Source organism: Leptidea sinapis, chromosome 2 (genome assembly GCF_905404315.1).
Source record: "Leptidea sinapis chromosome 2, ilLepSina1.1, whole genome shotgun sequence".
NCBI classification, from domain to species: Eukaryota; Metazoa; Arthropoda; class Insecta; order Lepidoptera; family Pieridae; genus Leptidea; species Leptidea sinapis.
This window is the reverse complement of record NC_066266.1, coordinates 3434335-3455151: the sequence shown is the minus strand read 5'-3', so window position 1 is coordinate 3455151 and position 20817 is coordinate 3434335. Positions and strand designations below refer to the sequence as shown.

Sequence of the window (20817 nt, the reverse complement as noted above, 5' to 3'; positions counted from 1 at the left end):
ATCCTGAGCGGTACTGCATTGTAATGTGCACGGCATATCAATTACCATCAGCTGAACGTCCTGCTCGTCTCGTCTCTTATTTTCATAAAAAATCATACAAAAAATAATAAATGGTCGCATTAAGTTGGAGGTGTTTCATGACCTCTTTACATAGTTTTAAGCTAATGATTTGGGAGTATTTAATTTATATTATTGTTAATAGTTATTGTAAAGTTAATGTCATTTTGTAATTTTTAAGTGTTTTGGCAAAGTTATCTACACTGTAATTGTTGCACATATCAGACACGTTACCCTGTATGTAAAAAACTAGTTTGTAATGATAATAATATGTGTAATGTACTTAATAAATAAATAAATATGCATGAGGCAGCAGTGAAACACCAATTATAACCACATTGATAAATGCTGACAAAGTCGCAGGTAACAGCTCGTGTATTTATCGAAGGCGTTACTTTACGAAAATCCATATCTATCCAAATAGAGCCTTATTTAGTATTAATTCCGCCAATACTCGTCTTTAAACAATTCGACACGTGTTCCGCCTCTACACGTGGCATCCTCAGGAGATGTTGACTCGCCAAACTCTGGCACGAGACTGCAATTTATCCTTAGGAGTAGTAGGTATACTGTGTCAATCACGGTATAAACATTTTGCCGGTTTTTACACGCGTGGCGTTTTTTGGAGATAGCTTGCACATCAGAACGGCAATATTATAGGTACGAAATCATACCTACGGACAACTCGAGACAGACAAGCAGCCGCTTGTCAATCTCTCACCACTTATCTGTGGACCTCGCTGGAACGTGAAGACCCCTCCCGTTTCCCCTTTCACCCCCTTGACGCACTCGTCTAGTTGCCGTAGTACGGTTTGCAGTTTCATTACCGTTAGGTTTCGTGTTATCACTGCTTTGTTTTTAAAGTTTTAATTGTTACGTTTAGCCTTTTGTTATTAATAGTTCTGTAGTCTCTGTTTTTCTGAGTCGCTTTAACATTTCTACCAGGAAAATTTATTCTTTACTAGTTGACCCGACAGACGTTGTTCTGTATATAATAAATTAAATAATGTTTTTATATAATTTTGTCAGTAATATATTATCATAACATCAAAAAAAATATGCACCCTGCTGTCGTAATCAAATTGTTTCACAGCAGAACTGTCAAACCGTGCGTCAATAAATTCTTTCATAGAAATTATGTATGGACACATCAAAGGAAAAACAAATTTGTTGTTTTTATTTAATTTAGCAGTATTTTCCTATTTATTCACCTTTTAAACGTTCTCTGGACTTCCACAAATAATTCAAGAACTAAATTTGCCAAATTGTTCAAGCCGTTCTCGAGTTTTAGCGAGACTAACGAACAGCAATTCATTTTTATATATATAGATTTACTTAACCCAGATTCTTTCATTGATTTTTCATCATTATAATAATAATTATTAGCATTATAACACAACACATTTACGTCAATCTACAATATTGACAAAATAAATCGTTGTTTATTTATTTTTAATAATATCGCAGTGATGCTTGTTTGTAGTGACGTGTATTTCTACCGTGAAGCAGTAGGCAGTGTGTAAACATTATTGTGTTTCGGTCTGAAGGGCGCCGTAGCTAGTGAACTTATTGGGCAAATAAGTCTTACCAAATTATGTCTCAAGGTGATGACGAGCGCAGTTGTGGTACCGCTCAGAATTTACGGGTTTTTCAATCAGCCTGAGCTTCAGTAAGGCAGGCTGTATCAATTACCATCAGCTGAACGTCCAGCTCGTCTCCTTCCTAATTGTCATAGAAAAAGTAGTTTGTACAACATAAAACGAACCGTGGCAGTAGAACATGACGGGCAGCTTGGAATTAGCGAGCTCCTCGTCCAACTGTCTGCTCAAGTCATCTTTATCCACGTTCCCGCCGAAGCTTCCCTTCAGCTTCTCGTAGGAGCTCTTCGGGAGTATATGCCATACACCTGAAAGATAGACGTTAAATATCCTAGTTTAATCAAAACAATAAATAAAAAGTGTGTTATACGCCAGAAGTTATACTTCTTTGGCGTTATAAAACAAAAATTTATTCCTCGTGCTATTTCACGTTTGTGGAAAGAATAATATTGAAATAAAGAAGGTATTAAAAAAAAACCAATGAAAATTTTACTATACTATAGGTTACTATAGCATAAACGATTTTCTTAATGATACCACAGACGGGGAATGAATCGACACCCTCGGGCTGTTTACTGTACGATATTACATTATAATGAAAATATGGATATATTTTCATAGAAAAAAACCCGCTGAGTTTCTTACGCCCGATCTTCTCAGGTCTGAGGCAGTCTATTTTAAATGGGTGGACTTTTTGACGTTCAATAAGTGATTTTGAATAAAAATATTAGAATTTGAATATACCGCAATATTTTTGTTAAATAACATCCATTTAAATATCATATTTTTTATTAATATTATATTTTAATTTGAAATAATTTATGTATAATGTTCCCGTCCATTGGTTGAGTAGACATATGAGTTACAAGAGGCTTGATAGCTGAAGATGATAATGGTCTACGGCCGTTCCCAATATTCAGTCTATCTCTTACTTGAGATAAAAATCGTAACTATCGTTGACTTTTCTGTCCCAATAAACTTATCGACGGTAACTCACCTTATCCGTACTCGCTGTCTGTCATAGCTTACCAGCGATAGAAGTTTGTATGGAAATTGCAAATCACGCGTCCCAATATAAGGCGATAAGAATGACTTATCGGGTATATTGGGACAGCTCAGATTATTGACAGCTAATTACTGACATTAAAAGGTAGTAATTTATCTCTATCTGTAGATAGTATATTGGGAATCGCCGCTAGTTGATCAGCTAACATCAGGGTGTCGAAATAACTCACTCGTATATTTTTTCCTTAACGCACATAAAAAAAGGATTTTTTTTTTATTTGTCCTTTTAGTAATCCGTAACCAAAGAATAATAAACGGGAATAGGTACTATTAATGAAACTCAACTCTCCGACCGTTATTTCTCACAGGTAAACCCCAATAGTTAAAGCAAATAAAGATCTTACTTACTATAGTTACAGCCGTAATTATCAGCCGCTCGATATATTGACGACCTGTATAGCCGAGTGGTTAGCGATACTACCTACTAAGCTAGAGGTCCCGGGTTCGTATCCCGGTAGGTGCAAGCATTTATATGATGAATATAGATGTTTGTTTCCGAGTCATGGATGTTTATATGTATTAATGTATGTTTAAGAAAGTATATGGTATTAAATATATCGTTGTCTTGCAACCCATAACACAAACTATAAATGCCTACTTTGGGGCAAGATAATTTATGTAAAAAGTGTTTCATTATTATTATATTGTCGCTAAAACAAAAAAAAATAGTAATGTAAAATAAAAATTTAACAAAAAAACAACCGACTTCCAAACACTATTCCAAAACAATAGATATAATATGCACTAAAAAGAATGATAATAATTGCGTATTTTTATACAATACTAGCTGATCCAGCAAACGTTGTATTGCCGATATTAAAATCGCGATACAAAAGTAACTGTTGATCGTAGATGGGTGAAATTTGAAGTTGTATGTATTTTTTAATGCTGACTCATAATCAAAAAATTAAAAAAAAATTCGTGTAAAAATTTAGGGCGATGAAAAATAGATGTTCGATTCTCAAACCTACCGCATATGCACTCAAAATTTCATGAGAATCGGTCAAGCCGTGTCGGAGGAGTTCAATGTTTAACACCATGACACGAGAATTTTATATATTAGAATAATTAATTAATCTCATTCTACTAACAATTATTGTTATTTTTGGAATCGAGTCCTTCCGCCGCGGCCCCGCTGTAGCCTCCTCACGTCGCGTGTGCGATACCTACCTACCTTGGCTGACACCGACTCCAAAAATAACAATAATCGTAACTAGAATTAGATTAATTAATTAGATTGTATAAAATACGAAATTATTATCATTATTTTTAGTGCATAATGTATCTTTTGTTTTGGAATAGTATTTTTGAAGTCAGTTGTTTTTTGGTTCATTTTTTTATTTTTAGATTTTAGGGAATCTGAACTACACTAACTAATAATTTGTCTAAATTTGTGTAGATCTACTAAATTTTGCAATGCTATGGAGCTCGTAACAATTTTTTCGAACGTTCTCTTGCAGTGAACTGACGTATCTCGAATGGTTGAAAGATTGGTCTTCCAAAAGAGACTTACGCATTATAGAGCCATATTCAGAGTAACGGGTTTAATTTAGACTATTAAAGGTCGGACTGACGGACAATTTTGTGATATTTAGCATGTATGATATTCCTATATATAAAATTCTCGTGTCCCGGTGTTTGTTACCAAACTCCGCCGAAATGCGCAACCGATCTATATGCAATTTTGTGTGCATATCGGGTATATCTGAGAATCGGCCAACATCTATTTTTCATACCCCTAAATGATAAGGGTGACCCCAAATTGTCGCCATTCCACGATCTACAACTATTTTTGCATCGCGATTTTTATATTATTCTGTTCCATCCACAACACCGCTATAGAGTTGCAAGATGGCAATCGAATACAACAATAATTATTGTAGTACGATATATTTGGTAGGCTTATACCCCAAAAAATTTTAATTACTTATTGAATTTTATTTTTAATTACTTAATATGGCAATACAACGTTTGCTGGGACAGCTAGCATAATTATATACAACAAACACGCATTCACACGCACCAACAGAAAGAAGCAGTAACAAGTAATTAAGTTTCATTGTAATATTTTTATAGTTGATTTAGTTCAATGTCATGTACTCACTAATTTAAAAAAAAATTATTTGGGGGCCTTTAGGGGAGCAGAACACCTTATTTATCTCGGATATCAGATACGTTCTAGAAAAGTCAACTCGTATCTATATATCTTACTAGCTGACCCGAGAGACGTTGTTCTGTATATAATATATCATAACATCAAAAATTACTTCGTAAAATATGCACCCTGCTGTCGTAATGAAATTGTTTCACAGTAGAAATGTCAAACCGTGCGTCAATAAATTCTCTCATAGAAATTATGTATGGACATATCAAAGGAAAAACAAATTTGTTGTTTTTATTTAATTTAGCAGCATTTCATATTTATTTTTTAAACCTTCTCTGGACTTCCACAAATAATTCAAGACCTAAATTTGCCAAATCGGTCCAGCCGTTCTCGAGTTATAGATAACAAAAATTCTCGTGTCACAATGTTAGTTACCTTACTCCTCCGAAACGGCTTTACTGATTTTTACCAAATTTTATATGCATGTTCAGTAGGTCTGAGAATCAGCTACTATCTATTTTTCATCCACCATAATGTTGAGGGTTAACCCATAAATTTATTTTATTGGGCGTAATTTTTTGTTATTATTTTTTTATGATACAGAATTAAAAACACATACAACCCTTAATTTGCAACCCTCTACGATCAACCCCTATTTTTGTATCGCGATTTTCATATTATTCTGTTCCATCCACAAATCCGCTTTAGGGTTGCAAGATGGCAATGGATCAATACTTACAATAATTGTAGCACGATCAATTTGGTAGGTCTGAATATCGGTTGCATCTACTTTTTACACGCCAAAAATATTTTTATTACTTTATATGGCAATACATATACATATATATATATATATATATATATATCTTATTATTTTTTAATCTATCTTCTTTATATACATATAATGGAAATGATCTTTGTTTGAGGCTCTTTCACACATAAACCACTGATCGTATCGACATGAAACTACCACCATTCGATGCGAAATTTATCCTTGATGGTTTATGGCAACTTATTTTTTATTTGTAATTTATGTCCTTTTAAATATCGCCCAGCGAAGCGGGCGGAAACGGCTAGTATATACATAATTATAGAATGGAAAAGAAATATATTTTTTTACGTTAGGCAGTGACATTAACACTTGGTAAGCGTCAGGAAGCTACATCAGTTCGTAATGGAGTTATGATATCGGGAGAAGAAGTAATAAAAAACTGCCAGTTCATCTTTTAAATCATATTAAAACTTAGCCTACTTTATGTATAATAATACAATTTTAGATGGCCTGCGCAGAACCAGACAAGAACCATGCATCATTATACTCTTTATTATCTACTTATGAAGGGCGCCGTAGCTAGTGAAAGTACTCGGCAAATGAGACTTAACATCTTATGTCTCAAGGTGACGAGCGCAATTGTAGTGCCACTCAGAATTTTTGGGTTTTTCAAGAATCCTGAGCGGCACTACATTGTAATGGGTAGGGCGTATCAATTACCGTCAGCTGAACGTCCGTCCGTCAATATACAATATATATTACTATTAATAATTAAGTTTTGACGCTATAAAGCGCAATATTAAAATGTTTTTGTACTAATTTCTACGAAAAAACCGCATTTAAAATCATATTATTTTAGGTTTCGAAACGCAAAGTATATGGCTCGAAGAAGAGAGACAGACATAATAATATGCAACAACTGTACCACAACCGCGGACCACAGACAAATTTCTTTTGTTCATTCTTCCATAAGCAATTCAAACTCCATTCAGTTATGTGCACTTCATGGTACGAATCTTAGCGATTAAGTTTAGTTACCTAAACTGAACTGCATCGGAATTGATACGCTAGTTAAAAATTAATGGTAGGCCTTCAAGTCATATGTCCATCCATATTTTCAACGACTGCCTTACGAATTTACGATCAGGCCTCGTATCCTGACGCGAGTTTAATATTTAATACCCATCCCAAGTTTTCAACACCGCTAAATAAGTTATCACTTCAAAAACCAGGCCACATCGGTTTACGCGTGAATATTATAATTTTATCTTTCGTAACCTTCGCGATATGCGGCCGTAACAACGATTAAGATAATTTTATTAACCTTGTACATTAGCCGTAATTACCAAGCGGCTATTCATTATAATATTGATTAAATAGTTTGTTGACACAGACTATTTTATTCGTACTATTTTACGACAATTTTAACAGTGGGAGCCTCCTTTGCACAGGATGCCGGCTAGATTGTGGGTACCACAACAGAGCCTTTCTCTGCAGTGAAGCAGTAATGTGCATTGTTGTGTTTCGGTCTGAAGGGCGCTGTAGCTAGTGAAATTACTGGGCAAACAAGACTTAACATCTTATCTTCTTAACTCCTCCGAAACGGCTGAAACGATTTGTATGAAATTTTGTGTGCACATCGGGTAGGTCTGAGAATCGTCTATTTTTCATACCCCTAAATTATAAGGGTAAACCACCCCTAAATATTTTCGATTTTTTTTTATTTTTATATTCACCTTCATTTCACGATTCAACATTGTAACAGACATACAACTTAAAATTTTCGCCCTTCTACGATCTACAACTACTTCTGTATCGAGATTTTTATATTATTCTGTTCCATCCACAAATCCGCCATCTTGAATACAATAATTGCAGTACGATATATTTGGTAAGTCTGAGAATCGCTTGCATCTATTTTTATAAGGCGATGATAGAGGCGACGGGTTGCGCCACATGTGAAAACTAGCAAACCTAAAATAGAATTTTCCATACTCACCGATCTTAACGCGGCAGTTGTCCACTCTCGAGTTGTACTCGATGGAGATATTTCTACCGCCCTGAATACCGCTCTGCGACGGGTCCTCGTAATCTATATTGAGAGGCCATTGCACTGGAACATATAATAATTTCGTTTATAATTGGACGTAATACCAGAAAAACGTTCCAAACCACAAGTATGTCGAAATTGAGTTAAGAACACAAAACTGGACATAATGACTTAGTAGCCGAACTCACATGTATGGAATACACTAATATTAATAAGACTTTAAACACGAATTCCTTATAAGTGTAGTGTGTGGCTTGGAACGTTTTCTAGGAACTACGTCCAATTAGGTTTCAGGAACTTTTATTTATCTCAAAAAGAATTACAACACTCACTTACTGAGGTAATACTATTCTAACAGACAAAAAAACATATATGCTACTTATAACTAATAATAAGCCAAGGGTATAAGGTTAGCTATTCCTGCGAGGTTGTAGTGAATTGACAGAGACAGCTAGCATCATCATTCTGACAGTTTAAAAAAATTAAATGTTTAAAATTAAAAGGTGCGAGATCGAATCAGAAATGAGGAGATCCGTAGGAGAACCCAAAGTCACCGACATAGCCCAAATGATTGCGAAACTGAAGTGGCAGTGGGCACGGCGCATATACTTATAGCTCGAAGGACTGATGTCCGTTGGGGCTGTGAAGCCCTCGAATGGCCACCATTTTGTGCAAACAATAAGTAAAGTGTACACACTTTTTATGCGTTATTTTTTATTAACATCGATGTTAATTACATTTATATCATTAAAATAAGTCTACATTATTCTAATATTAATACTTGACTTTTGGTTATGACCTTGCTTTTTGTTATATTCCAAAGGTCGAGCATTTTATTTTTTTGGCGTATTTCCTTAACAATGCAATATACATTAAATTATAATCATAATACATATAATCATAGATCCGTTGTAACACTCGTAAAATTTTATTAATTTGGGTAACTCGGTCAAAGGGCAGCGTTTGACCGAGTTACGTTGACGATTTTAATATTGAAGAATTTCAATAGTACGTTCTCCTATGGTTTAAAATTGATAAAACTAAGGGTATTAAACTAGATTCACCATTTTAGATCGTAAATTACGTACAATATACGTTGGAAAATTCAATGAATAAATAATTTCATTTGTACCAAAAATTATGGAAAATGCGGGATTATTATAATAATACCAAGATTTGTTAACGGCCGTTCCCAATATACTATCTACAGAAAGAGATAAATTACTACCTTCTACTGTCAGTAATTAGCTGTCAATAATCTGAAGCCGTCCCAATATACCCGATAAGTCATTCTTATCGCAAGTTCACTGTTGCGATTTCCATGCAAACTTCTATCGCTGGTAAGCTATACGTTGTCCCTTTGATAGACAGCGTGTACGGATAAGGTGAGTTACCGTCGATAAGTTCATTGGGACAGAAAAGTCAACGATAGTTACGATTTTTATCTCAAGTAGGTTAGAGACGTTGTTACTAATCACATTGTTTAGACTTCAATGAAATTAAAAAATATTTAAAGAGGGAATATTAGAAGACACTAGAACATACCGAGATTTATAAAGGATACGTCATTGGACGGTTGGCTAGGCCCTGTGCTTTCAAAGGGGCATAGAAAGAATAGGGAAGTCCAGGCCCGAAGATGTCTAAGAGGCGACTAAGGCCAGTTACGAGGGGAAATCTTCGTTTGAACAGGATGCCGGCTAGATTATGGGTACCACAACGGCAAATTATTGTGTTTCGGTCTGAATCGGGCGCCATAGCTAGTGAAATTACTGGGCAAATGAGACTTAACATCTCATGTCTCAAGGAGACGAGCGCCAATTGTAGTGCCCCTCAGAATTTATCTTAGCGGCTATTTAGTTGATTAACATTAACGGCACTGCATTGGATTGGGCAGGGCGTATAAATTACCGCAATTAGATAAAGATCGCCGGCATAGAAATACTATTTCGCTTGGCGCAAGACCACGAAAAATTCGCTGTGCTGACGGCCACCCTCCAGTAGTAGACAGGCATAAGACGAAGAAGAAGTTTTAATTACCATCAGCTGAATGTTTTACTCGTCCATACCGTATTGTGATAAAAAAAAAAGTTATTCCAAGTTTAAAATTACTTCTCCCTGTCATGTAATTCTGTAGTGACAAAGGTAAGATAAAGACAATAGGTTTTAATCTTGGAATAACTTTACTTCGCGTTTATTTATATCACAGCTAGAGTCTAGATGAAGCCGCAAGAACATTCCAAGATTTATAAATAATATGATTTATAAGTGGGAGGTTCCTTTGCACAGGATGCCGGCTAGATTATGGGTACCACAACGGCGCCTATTTCTGCCGTGAAGCAGTAATGTGTAAACATTATTGTTTCGGTCTGAAGGGCGCAGTCCTAGTGAAATTACTGGTCAAATAAGACTAAACATCTTGTCTCAAGGTGACGAGCGCATTTGTAGTGCCACACAGAATTTTTGAGTTTTGTTCAAAAATCCTGAGTGGCACTGCATTGTAATGGGCAAGGCGTATCAGTTACCATCAACTGAACGTCCTGCTCGTCGCGTACCTTATTTTCATAAAAATAAATAACTCAAATTGTCATACAAATGACGTTGCTTGTCACGCACACTAACGTAATAAACCTGGCCTGTTTCCATCGGTTGTCTAGCAGCAAAAGGCTCTATATAGACGTATAAATTATCGAAGCGCTTGAGAATGTAATTTTTTATTTAACTCGATCGATAAAATTAATTTACAATGTGGTTCCGGAAAGGCCTTATACAGGTAATTAAGTATTCAATTATTCATACCGCATTCAGTCCTCCATAAAAATCAATATACATTGAATACTTATTAATGACTAGCGGACCCGGCAGACTTCGTACTGCCTTAATCGATAAATAAAAGAACTAAACTTTTGTATAAAATAAACTTAAAACAAACAAAAGGAATCCTTTTTAAGTGTTATTACCCGTGTTTTGAGGATGTTTATTTTTTACCTCCTGAGAAAGTTAGAAAGATATAAAAATTCGAATTAGTTATGCATTTAAAACTATTATTTTTATTTGATTTTTGAACGACGGGGCACACATCAAAGGAAAATCAAAATTGTTGTTTTTATTTAATTCCGAGTATTTTCATATTTATCCTTTTAAACCTTCTCTGAACTTCAACAATTAATTCAAGACCAAAATCAGCCAAATCGATCTAGCCATTCTCGAGTTCCGGACTAACGAACAGCAATTCATTTTTATATATATAGATCTAATAATAACTCAAATGAAATACACAACTAATAACCTTTAAGCCTAGCTCTAGAAATATTTCTTAGGTATATTATAGAATACTAGCTGCCCCGACAGACGTTGTTCTGTTCATATTAAAAAAAAACTCTTGCGGATGTGATTTCGTAAAATCCGCTTCTTAGCTGACCTGTACTCGGCGAAAGGAATATTCCTACCAAATTTCAAGTGTCTAAGCCTATTGGTTCCCAAGATATCGTCATGAGTGACTATATACGTGGAAATCTCTTATATATATATATATATATATATATATATAATATATAGATTCCCTCACACAAACAGTACCAATAAATATTTAATACAATACAGAAAGAAGGTTCACATATATTATGAAAACCTTACATCATTTATATGTCTTGATAGACTGTAACAGCTGTGAAAACGTCGAAAAAAAATTGAGGTTGGCTGTTAACCTCTATTTCGAGCAAGGCACACACTAACACAAATTGGTCTAGATGAGGGAAAAGTGGATCATTTATTAACCGTCTTCAACAAAAGGAGGAGGTTCTCAAATTCGGTATGTTTTTTTTTTATGCTAATGAGGGACGAGACGAGCAGGACGTTCAGCTGATGGTAATTGATACGCCATGCCCATTACAACGCAGTGCCGCTCAGGATTCACGAAAAACCCAAAAATTCTGAGCGGCACTACAATATGTTTGTACCAGCTTGGTTTAACGGTTATATTAGCCGGTCATATTAGCTGGTGCTTGGGTTTAGTATCGGGAATGGAATATTTCCATGTTCCTGTCATATTAAAATCTTTTTAATTGAAAACTCCTTGGTTTTAAAAATCGAATACAAATTATTTATTTAAAAAAAAGATTCTCGGTCTTGTCTCAAGGTCTTTTCAAACTTGTTTAGTCATTGAGAAAATGGAATTGACTCGAGAAAATTCTAGAGCGATGATTTATTATGAAGTGGTTTAACACAAAAACAGTGTGTTGACCGGATGATTTCTGCATTTGGTGATGAAGCCCCATCCAAAACCACTATTTATCGCTGGTTTGCTGAATTTCATCGTGGACGTGTTAAGCTCAGTGATGACCCCGTCAAGGTCGTCCAAAAACTTAGGTCACCAAAGAAAACGTTGATGCTGTGCGTAAGCTGATTGAAGAAGATCAACATGTGACATACCCCGAAATTCAGGCAACTTTAGACATTGGCATGAGTCAAATACAAATAATCTTGCATGAACAATTAGGTGTAAAAAAGTTGTTTTCCCGATGGATACCGCATTTGCTGTGAAGAGCAAAAAGCGGCTCGCGTTACTTGGTGCGTCAGAACTCCCGAAAGATTCCACGCAGGATCCTCAAATGCTGTATACAACATCGTATCAGGTGACGAATCCTGGATATACGAGTACGAACCCGAAACAAAAAACCAGTCACGAGTTTGGGTGTTCGAAAATGAGTAAAGCCAACAAAAATTGTTCGTTCACGGAGTGTTGCAAAAAAAATGGTGGCTACGTTTGTCTCCAAAACCGGCCATGTTGCGACTATTCCTCTTGAGGGACAAAGAACGGTTAATGCAGAATGGTATGCTAGCATTTGTTTGCCACAGGTCGTTTCTGAACTCCATAAAGAGAACTGCAACCGCCGCATCATCCTCCAACGACACTGCGAGTTCTCACACCGCGGACAGAACAAAAGAGTTTTTAGAGCACGAAAACATAGAATTATCCGACCATCCGCCATACAGCCCCGACCTAAGCCCTAAAGATTTCTATACTTTCCCTAAAATAAACAATAAATTGCGTGGTCAGAGATTTTCATTACCTGAAGAAGCTGTGGACTACGACTGTGCCTACAAAACGGCCACTTTGGAGACCCCAACTTCCGAATGGAATAATTGCTTCAATGATTGGTTCCATCGTATGGAAAAATGTGTCAAATTTCGCGGAGAATACTTCGAAAAGCAATAAATACATTTTTAAATAGAAATGTTGTGTCACTTCCTTGATTTCCGAAATTTTCAGTGCCGCCCTCGTAGCTTGTCACGCACACTAAAGTAATAAACCTGGACTGTTTTTAGCTGTTGTCTAGCAGAAACAGGTTCTATCTAGACGTATAAATTATCTAAGATAAAAACATTTGCATCTTGTGTCAATCGCGGGACCTTATAATACAGTAGCACACTAATATATATTCGCAATGCAAACAATTCAGTCAACCGACCGAGGTGATAGAGCGCGAGATACTGAATGCTCAATGTTCAGATCACGACATCTATCGCAATTGGTCAGGACACAACATTCAATCCCAACATCAATCATCACTATTGGTGAATGTGGATATTGTATAACATCTTGCGACGGTCAAAATATGAACGAGGAACAAACACAAGCTTGTTATGCCTACTACTCGGTATAGTCGAGTAAGTAGGTTTTTTATTGGGCGATGTATATACTTCTACAATATGATCCCGGAAAATGTACAAAATAAATGTGAATTCAAAAGAATTGTTAAAAAACGTTTGTGTGGTAAAGGTTACTAAAACATAAATGATTTTCTGAATAATGATAATACCACAGATTGGGAATGAAGACAACCCTCTCAGGATATTTATTATAAATTTTAGTGTATGATACAAATATTTTGTAACAAAATTAAGAAAAACAGCCCGCTAAGTTTCTATTACCAGCTAGTTATTTAAATCTATGTTACTTTCAAACATAAACCACAATAATCCTCCACTCACCTCCTCCACTCTACGGTCGGTAAAAAATGAATAAAAAAAAGGATTTCTTAATACAGTGGTAGTAAAATAAGTCTCACCAAAGTTTGCAAATATCAAATTCCGCTGGAATGCCTTCGAGTATTTGAAGAGCAGAGGTACAAAGGCCACATGGAAGACCACAAGCCCAGCAGTTATACTGGCGCCAAATAAGAAGGTCCTGGGAAAAAAGTAATAACTATTTATCTTCATAATTAAAAATGTATTATCATTCATTTCATCATAATCATAAGTTTTTGGACAGAATCTTTTGATGTATCATAATAATTATAAAGTTTTAATGTAGGTAAACAAAAGACTCAAATAATTCCTAACCAACCACCTATAAATTAAAATAACAACAAACACAAAAAAAATAACTTGCCTAAACATTAACCCCCTTATTCATAATAGTCTGCTAACTTAAAGCATTGCTAATTCTCACTCTGTCTTCTTCTATTGGCCTAAGTCAGAGTGAGAAAAAACACTCCTAAGCGACTGTTTAAAGTTAGCAGACCAATATGAATAAGGGGGTAAGAGATATATAAAAATGATCGCTTGAGAATTGTAGTTCCACTCAAATATTTCTTATATAATGGGGGAAAACAGACAAGAGACTCATGTGATGAGAAGACGTGAGGCAACCCCCCATTGACAACCATAACACCACGGGTCGAGAGATGTGTTGCCAGCTTTTAAGTTGGGAGTATGCTCTAAGTTCCCTAAGTTGTATCTATTTGGGAAACAGTTAGTACAATCAAATCAAATCAAAATCAGTTTATTCACGGAGGTCACGGAAATGACACTTATGAATGTCAAAAAAAAATAAAATATTTTTTTTATTGAATCTACCGCTACTTCGTAAAGGGTTGAGCTAATGAGAAGAAGTAGCAAGAAACTCATTGCCACTTATTTGCTGCCAGTCAGTAATTGATTCCACAAAATGACGACAAGTTTCCCATATAGTTGGTAGGTACTAATAATTTCGGGTGTTAAATTGCCGTAATATATTCTTGGATGTCAAATTTATCTTCCTTTTTATATTTTATTCCAAAAATATTAAAATTTACTCTCCAAGATAAGCCTTACGAATTTAATGCAGAGGAAGCACAAGCAAAATATATTATAATTATTATATATATTATAATATATCACTTAGTTAACTTGAGTTGTCTTTTGTTGTGTGAGATTCAAAAGAATCACTAAAAATATTTATGTGTTAAAAGTTACTATAACATAAACAATTTTCGTAATGATACACTTGAGGAATGAAGCAACCACATTAAATTGAATTTGTATTTGAGAGTATGTTCAAAGGCAAATTAAATGGAGTAATCTGCAATTTATTCTACAGTGATCTACAGAAAAGAGGGAGAAATTTGAAAAACTTTCTAAAAGGCCGGCAACACTCCTGTGATTCTTCTGGCATTGCAAGAGAATGTGGGTTCAGTGACTTTAAATCAGATAACCCAAAGAATGCCTCCTCTTCTATTAAAAATAGACAAAGATAACTATACAATGGGCATCAGGTACACTACCAAAAGTTATGGATTATAAGCTCTCTGACTAAGGATAGCCAGAGGCTTAAGTGAATGAGGCTGGGAGAGGCTTATTGTGTCAAAAGTACATGCTGATTGATTTGGTTAATTTATGTAATGTATATTTAAAATTGTAACTCATAATAAAGATCTTTCTGTGGTGCAATAGGTTGAAAACGCTAACTCTCACCACGGGGCCTCTGGTTTTTTTTTTATGAAAATAAGGGACGAGACGAACAGGATGTCAGCTGATGGTAATTGATGCAGTGCCGCTGAGGATTCTTGAGAAAAACCCAAAAATTCTGAGCAGCACTACAACTGCGCTCGTCACCTTGAGACAAGGTGTTAAGTCTCATTTGCCCAGTAATTTCACTAGCTACGGCGCCCTTCAGACTGTTACACAGTAATGCTTACACATTACTGCTTAGTGGCAGAAATAGGCGCCATTGTGGTACCCATAGTCTAGCCGGCATCCTGTGCAAAGGAGCCTCCCACTGGTTAAAGTTAGTTCAATTTCATGTGTTTATTTGACACCTTATAAGGTCGGCAACACACTTGTGGTTTCTGCTGAGGTGATCACATACCATCAGGCGACCTGTATGCTTGTTTGCCCCCCTCTATCTTTTTTTTTTTCATGCTTAACCACAATGAGTAATCAACTATAAGTGGATGTGTTGGTAGATCTGGCTAGCGATTCTGCAGTTCAGCATGTGCACTACTTTTTCTTAATTTTGGTTCTTGACTTCAGAGCTGTGATAAGCTGAGATTGTATTTTGAGTCTAGGTCCGGAATATGTGCTGTTTTCAGATATTTTGGTGGATTGATATAGAGAAGCTTCTGAGCTAACATTTTTGGGTGGGTCCTTAATCTGGATTTGTACTTTTAGCTGGTATTTGCAATCTCTCTCTGATTGAAGACCTCTTCCATAATAACATAAAGACTTTTGTATTTTTGGCTGTGTGAGGCAACATTATTTTGTGGAGTGTACAGGTGAAATTTCTTAATATGACATCATTTCTGATCTCCACTGGCCACACTCACAGAACACCAAATCACAATTTAGGAGTTGCTAACCTTTAAGAATATGATGAATGCTAATATCCCACTAAGACAATGCATGCAGAATGTCTACCACATTGTGTAGACTAAAAGCTTCTAAGTGGTACATAGAAGGAAATCTTTAGGTGAAACCTTAATAAATAAAATATATTCACAAAATTTATCTCCTTTAAAAGCCCAAAAACCATCGGTACTCTATAAATCACAACCCATTATGAATCAAATATTACCTCTCTATTCAGCAAAAACTTTAGTTATAACTCTATCTAGAGGCATAGTAGTTGCCCCGCGAAGTTGAGCAATAACAAGTAAATATATTATTTTAAGAATTTGTATAGATACTCAAATACATTTAATTACAATACTTAGGTACTAAAAAAATAATAAACTTACGCTATAGTGTATATGGGCACACATATAATTATTCCGTGCATCTTGAACTATATTAGTTTAGAGACTAAAAAATGTAAATTCAATAATAAGGTGCTACTTATTACTACACTAAATTTCAGATTCTTGTTTACTAAGATAGTGAATTGTATAGTAATTTACAGTTAAAAAACTAACATTTCGTCACTTTAAATTCAATATTCACAGTTTAATTAAATATTTCGATTCTTCGTATTGCAGAGCAAAACACAGCCACCACGTAGATTAGAAAACTAGTTACTGATCAGATGATAACTGAACAAATAGGTACTAAATGGAAAATTAAATTTGTCAATGATGGTTACGAAGATTTGTTTTTATTCGTAAGTCGTAATTTCCTGTTTGTCAACTTTTTTTTTATTTTATGACCTGGTAACTAAGACTTTTATGTCAAGTATTTCAATTCAATACCAATCGTACGATAAATTACCCACAATTTAGTATAATTTCATAGGATTGTTGAATTTAAAAATCAGATTAATTATTCGACAACTTCTTTACTCTGTTTTCAATTATGTTAAGGCCTGCTTGAAGTAGTGCTACAGCTTCAGATGCTGTTTATAATTTGGGTGTGCATAATAAAATGGAGTTTAATCTCTAAATGCTATATTGTCACTTTTTGTCGAATGCGACAACCAATCACTTTTCAGTACCACATTAATGGTAAGCTCATAAGTAGATGAACTTCAATGAAAGATCTGGGTGTGACCTTTGACCAAAAGCTTACCTTCCACGAGTCACGACACGATCACACGACCACGATATAATTACAGTCACTCAAGAGTCCTTTATGAGAATAGGGTTCGTATTAAGGAATGCGTGCACACACACGTCCACAGCGTCAATATAATACAACTGCTTTACCCTTGTGCGTAGTAAGCTTGAAGCGAGCTCGTGCGTATGGAATCCCTACGAAGTAACCTATTCCCTTATGTTGGAGAAAGTACGAAAAGCATTTTTGCGTTTCCTTTATAACGGCGTATCTCGTCGGTTGCCTTGGATGCAACACTCTGGAAACCAGCCGGGCTCTCGACCAGGTCAACTACCTTGCTCAAAGTTAGCCGGGGCCTAATAGATGCCCCTGATATTCATAATGAGCTGATTCGATTGTATACACCTAACAATTATATTCGTAGTAGAAATCATCGTCTGCTGGCGGTACCCGCGTGTCGCGCGGTAGCACGCACTGAGGCTTCCGTACCGCGAGTCTTGAAATTGTATAATCACCTCGTAGAAGCCCGCCCTGATTGTGATCTATTTTCTAATAGACTTGAGATGTTCGTGCAGTTGCTGCTCCAACTTTGTGAGTCCTCGTATTATAGCGTCTAGCAATAATATAATGTACTTGATTAATGTAATTGATGATGTAACCGATTTATTCAAAATAAATAAATAACGGTTTTCGATAGATGGCGCATGACCATAAGAAAAATCGCCATAACTATGAAGTTATTTTATTTTTTTAATGTCTATTAATATCTATATATTTTTTTGATTAATACGTTTTTATTAGCTTCTGCTGTATGACTGTTTGTAACCGACTCCATTGGACTTGATTTTGTTTAATACCTGTTCAAAGACAATCGTTCATTCGTGAGGAGTAAACTCCAGTCGTGCGTCGGAGCTGACACACTGTATTATTTACTATCATTACGTTGAAGTGTACCAAGAACACTGGCAGCACTACCGCGTTGGATAGCAAGGCTGATCCGTTGACCGAAATAGCTGCCAGCGCTTGGGTTTCCAGTAGCCTTATTGAGACGCGAAGATAGTATTTTGAACATTCTCCGCGCCTCTGGGCCCCATGGGCCAAGTGTCTCGACACCAAACAGCACAAAGATGTATGACTCACTGAGGCCAACATATTTGCGACGCTTGCTGTCTTTGGCAGTCGAAGCAGCACCAACTGACGTAACTTGGACATGAGAAGGAGTCAGAGTGTCAACGCAAGTAGCGTCCCACACCAGCGCCCTTCCCCGTGCCCAAGCCACCAGCGTCATTCCATCAGGACGCTTGCCATCGCGGCGGGTAATACCATTTGGTTCTAAAACAGCTGGTATATTAAGAGCGGCAAATGCCCTGCGGATGATTTCATTAATGCTGGCGTGACGACTGATACGGCCTGCCGATTTTAGGCAGGATAACCCGTGACGTCCAAGAACATCTACCTGAACGCCACATCTACATTGATGTGGTTCATTCAGTTTAATACCTAGCCGGAGTGATACGCATATTGACAATGTGAAGACATATTGTGAAGTATCGTTCCAATCGGCGCAGAAGACAAGGCTTGTAACCAAAAGCCCGACTCATTTTGTGTCACGGCCAAAAGACGAGCACGCTCTGTTATGTCAATAGATGAGATCAAAAGATCATCAAAGGCTGACTTACAAAGAAGTGCGTCCCATGCTTTTTGACACTTTAAATCATCTGGAAAATTTTAAATGTTTGCAATATTTAGCCAAGCATTGTTAGCTTCGTTCAAATACACAATCTCTGAGTTACCTGGTACATGATTTACAATTCTAGTAACCAAAGGCTGCGCACTATGAACTGAAGATAGAAATGCTGGTAAGGCCATGCCCGAACCTTTGCGAGTACCCAAACCAGCAAACCGTATCGGTAAAGAGGCTTGAGACCATGCACGATCTGTGAACGCGCAATTCAAAACGGTTTCTAAAATATTTTTAAGTGAAATATCAATCACATCAAGCAAATTTGGAAATTTCCATAACGTAGCCCGTTATGGAAATTTCCAAATTACCTTACCACTTGACCACCACCAAAACTTACCACTTACCAAATGACCTTACTAAATTTACGTACCTAGAGGTACGTAAATTTTGGAACAAATAAACAAGACCGAATAATAGTTAAGAGCATATGAGAATTAATTTTCAATAATCTGTCCGAAATTACAACTTTCAAATCATCTAAAACAGAGTCCACTTTACCACCCAAAGTACCATCATCCAAGTACCAAACATTAAATTTTGATTTTAGTTTTGATAATAAGGCGGAATGAATGGCAAGGCTAAATATTGCTGGACCAAGAGGGTCACCTTGCTAAAAAAAAAATGTTTTTAATAATTAATTGTCAAAGCCATCGTTGCAAGATTTTTACCATATTGTTCTTTCTACGTAAGTACAAGCACGTAGCAAGCAGCAACGTAGAATAGCACGAGGAATAAATAATTTTAAGGAATTTTGCTTTGTTGAGCCAAAGAAGTATTTCTTCTTGCGTGCATACTGTACACACACACTTTTTTTAGAATTGTTGGCATTTTTTTTCTGCAAACACTGACGATTTAACCTTTTGAGCTAAGTTGACATTTCCTCTACATAGAATAAAAAAATCCTTTAATAATAATATTTCAACAAGTGAGATTTTATATATTTTCCAAGATATGACATAATATTTGAATGGTATTAAGTTATAAGTTTTACTTCAACTTATGAAGTTTGTTGTCCTTCCATCAAAACAGTAGTCCAGTATCATAATTAAACTTAATAGACTTTTCGCCAGAGGCTCTTGCTGCTAGACAACCGATGTAAACAGGCCTGTTTTATTACTTTTGTGTGCGTGACAAGCTACGTCTTACACTCGAAATTTGTACATCGCTTTGTGTTAGTGTTCATTGCTGCATCGCATGCATTGCTCAAAATAGAGGCTAGTTGTCATCGTCATTTTTCTTCGACGGTTCCACAGTTGTCACAGTCTATCTAGACTTATAAATGATGAGGCTATACAACCGAATATTGTGAATGTTATAAATACACTTCAAAAATATTATATGTGATCAAAAGTAGTCATTAGTAATTAGTTATTGCCAGTAGGTACACGATGTCAGATAAAATATCATTTACTTTATTATACATAACTTGGTTTCTTCTCAATTGCAGATGATACTTCACTCATATTGAGTGAAGTATCATTTGCAATTTTTTTTTCTTTAAGGTTAGGTAAATTATTTATGTACATAAGGAAGAGAAGCGGTCCAAGAATATACTCTTGTGGTACTTCCAAGCTGAGAGGAGTCCCTGGAGATCATTCACGTCGATTGATCGAGAAGATCGACCACAGATTCTTTTATGCCATAGCGACATAGCTTTCTTAATAATTAAAATCATTAGATTAA

The 20817-nt window shown here is 35.9% G+C and overlaps 1 protein-coding gene across 2 annotated transcripts in view; it reads right to left on the bottom strand.

Moving 5' to 3' along the window:
- The window catches only part of LOC126976243 (lysophosphatidylserine lipase ABHD12-like), a 36518-nt gene extending 19557 nt beyond the window's left edge, over nt 1-16961 (bottom strand). The window contains exons 1-4 of one of the 2 annotated variants that reach the window (XM_050824476.1): nt 16643-16961; nt 13715-13833; nt 7596-7709; nt 1823-1963 (exon numbers count right to left, since the gene is read on the bottom strand). In XM_050824476.1, coding sequence (XP_050680433.1) covers nt 1823-1963; nt 7596-7709; nt 13715-13833; nt 16643-16683 — 415 coding nt within the window. In that variant the 5' untranslated portion in view covers nt 16684-16961. The remainder of the gene's footprint in view (nt 1-1822; nt 1964-7595; nt 7710-13714; nt 13834-16642) is intronic. The other variant, XM_050824483.1, reaches the window with a different exon arrangement.
- Nucleotides 16962-20817: the final 3856 nt, after the last annotated feature.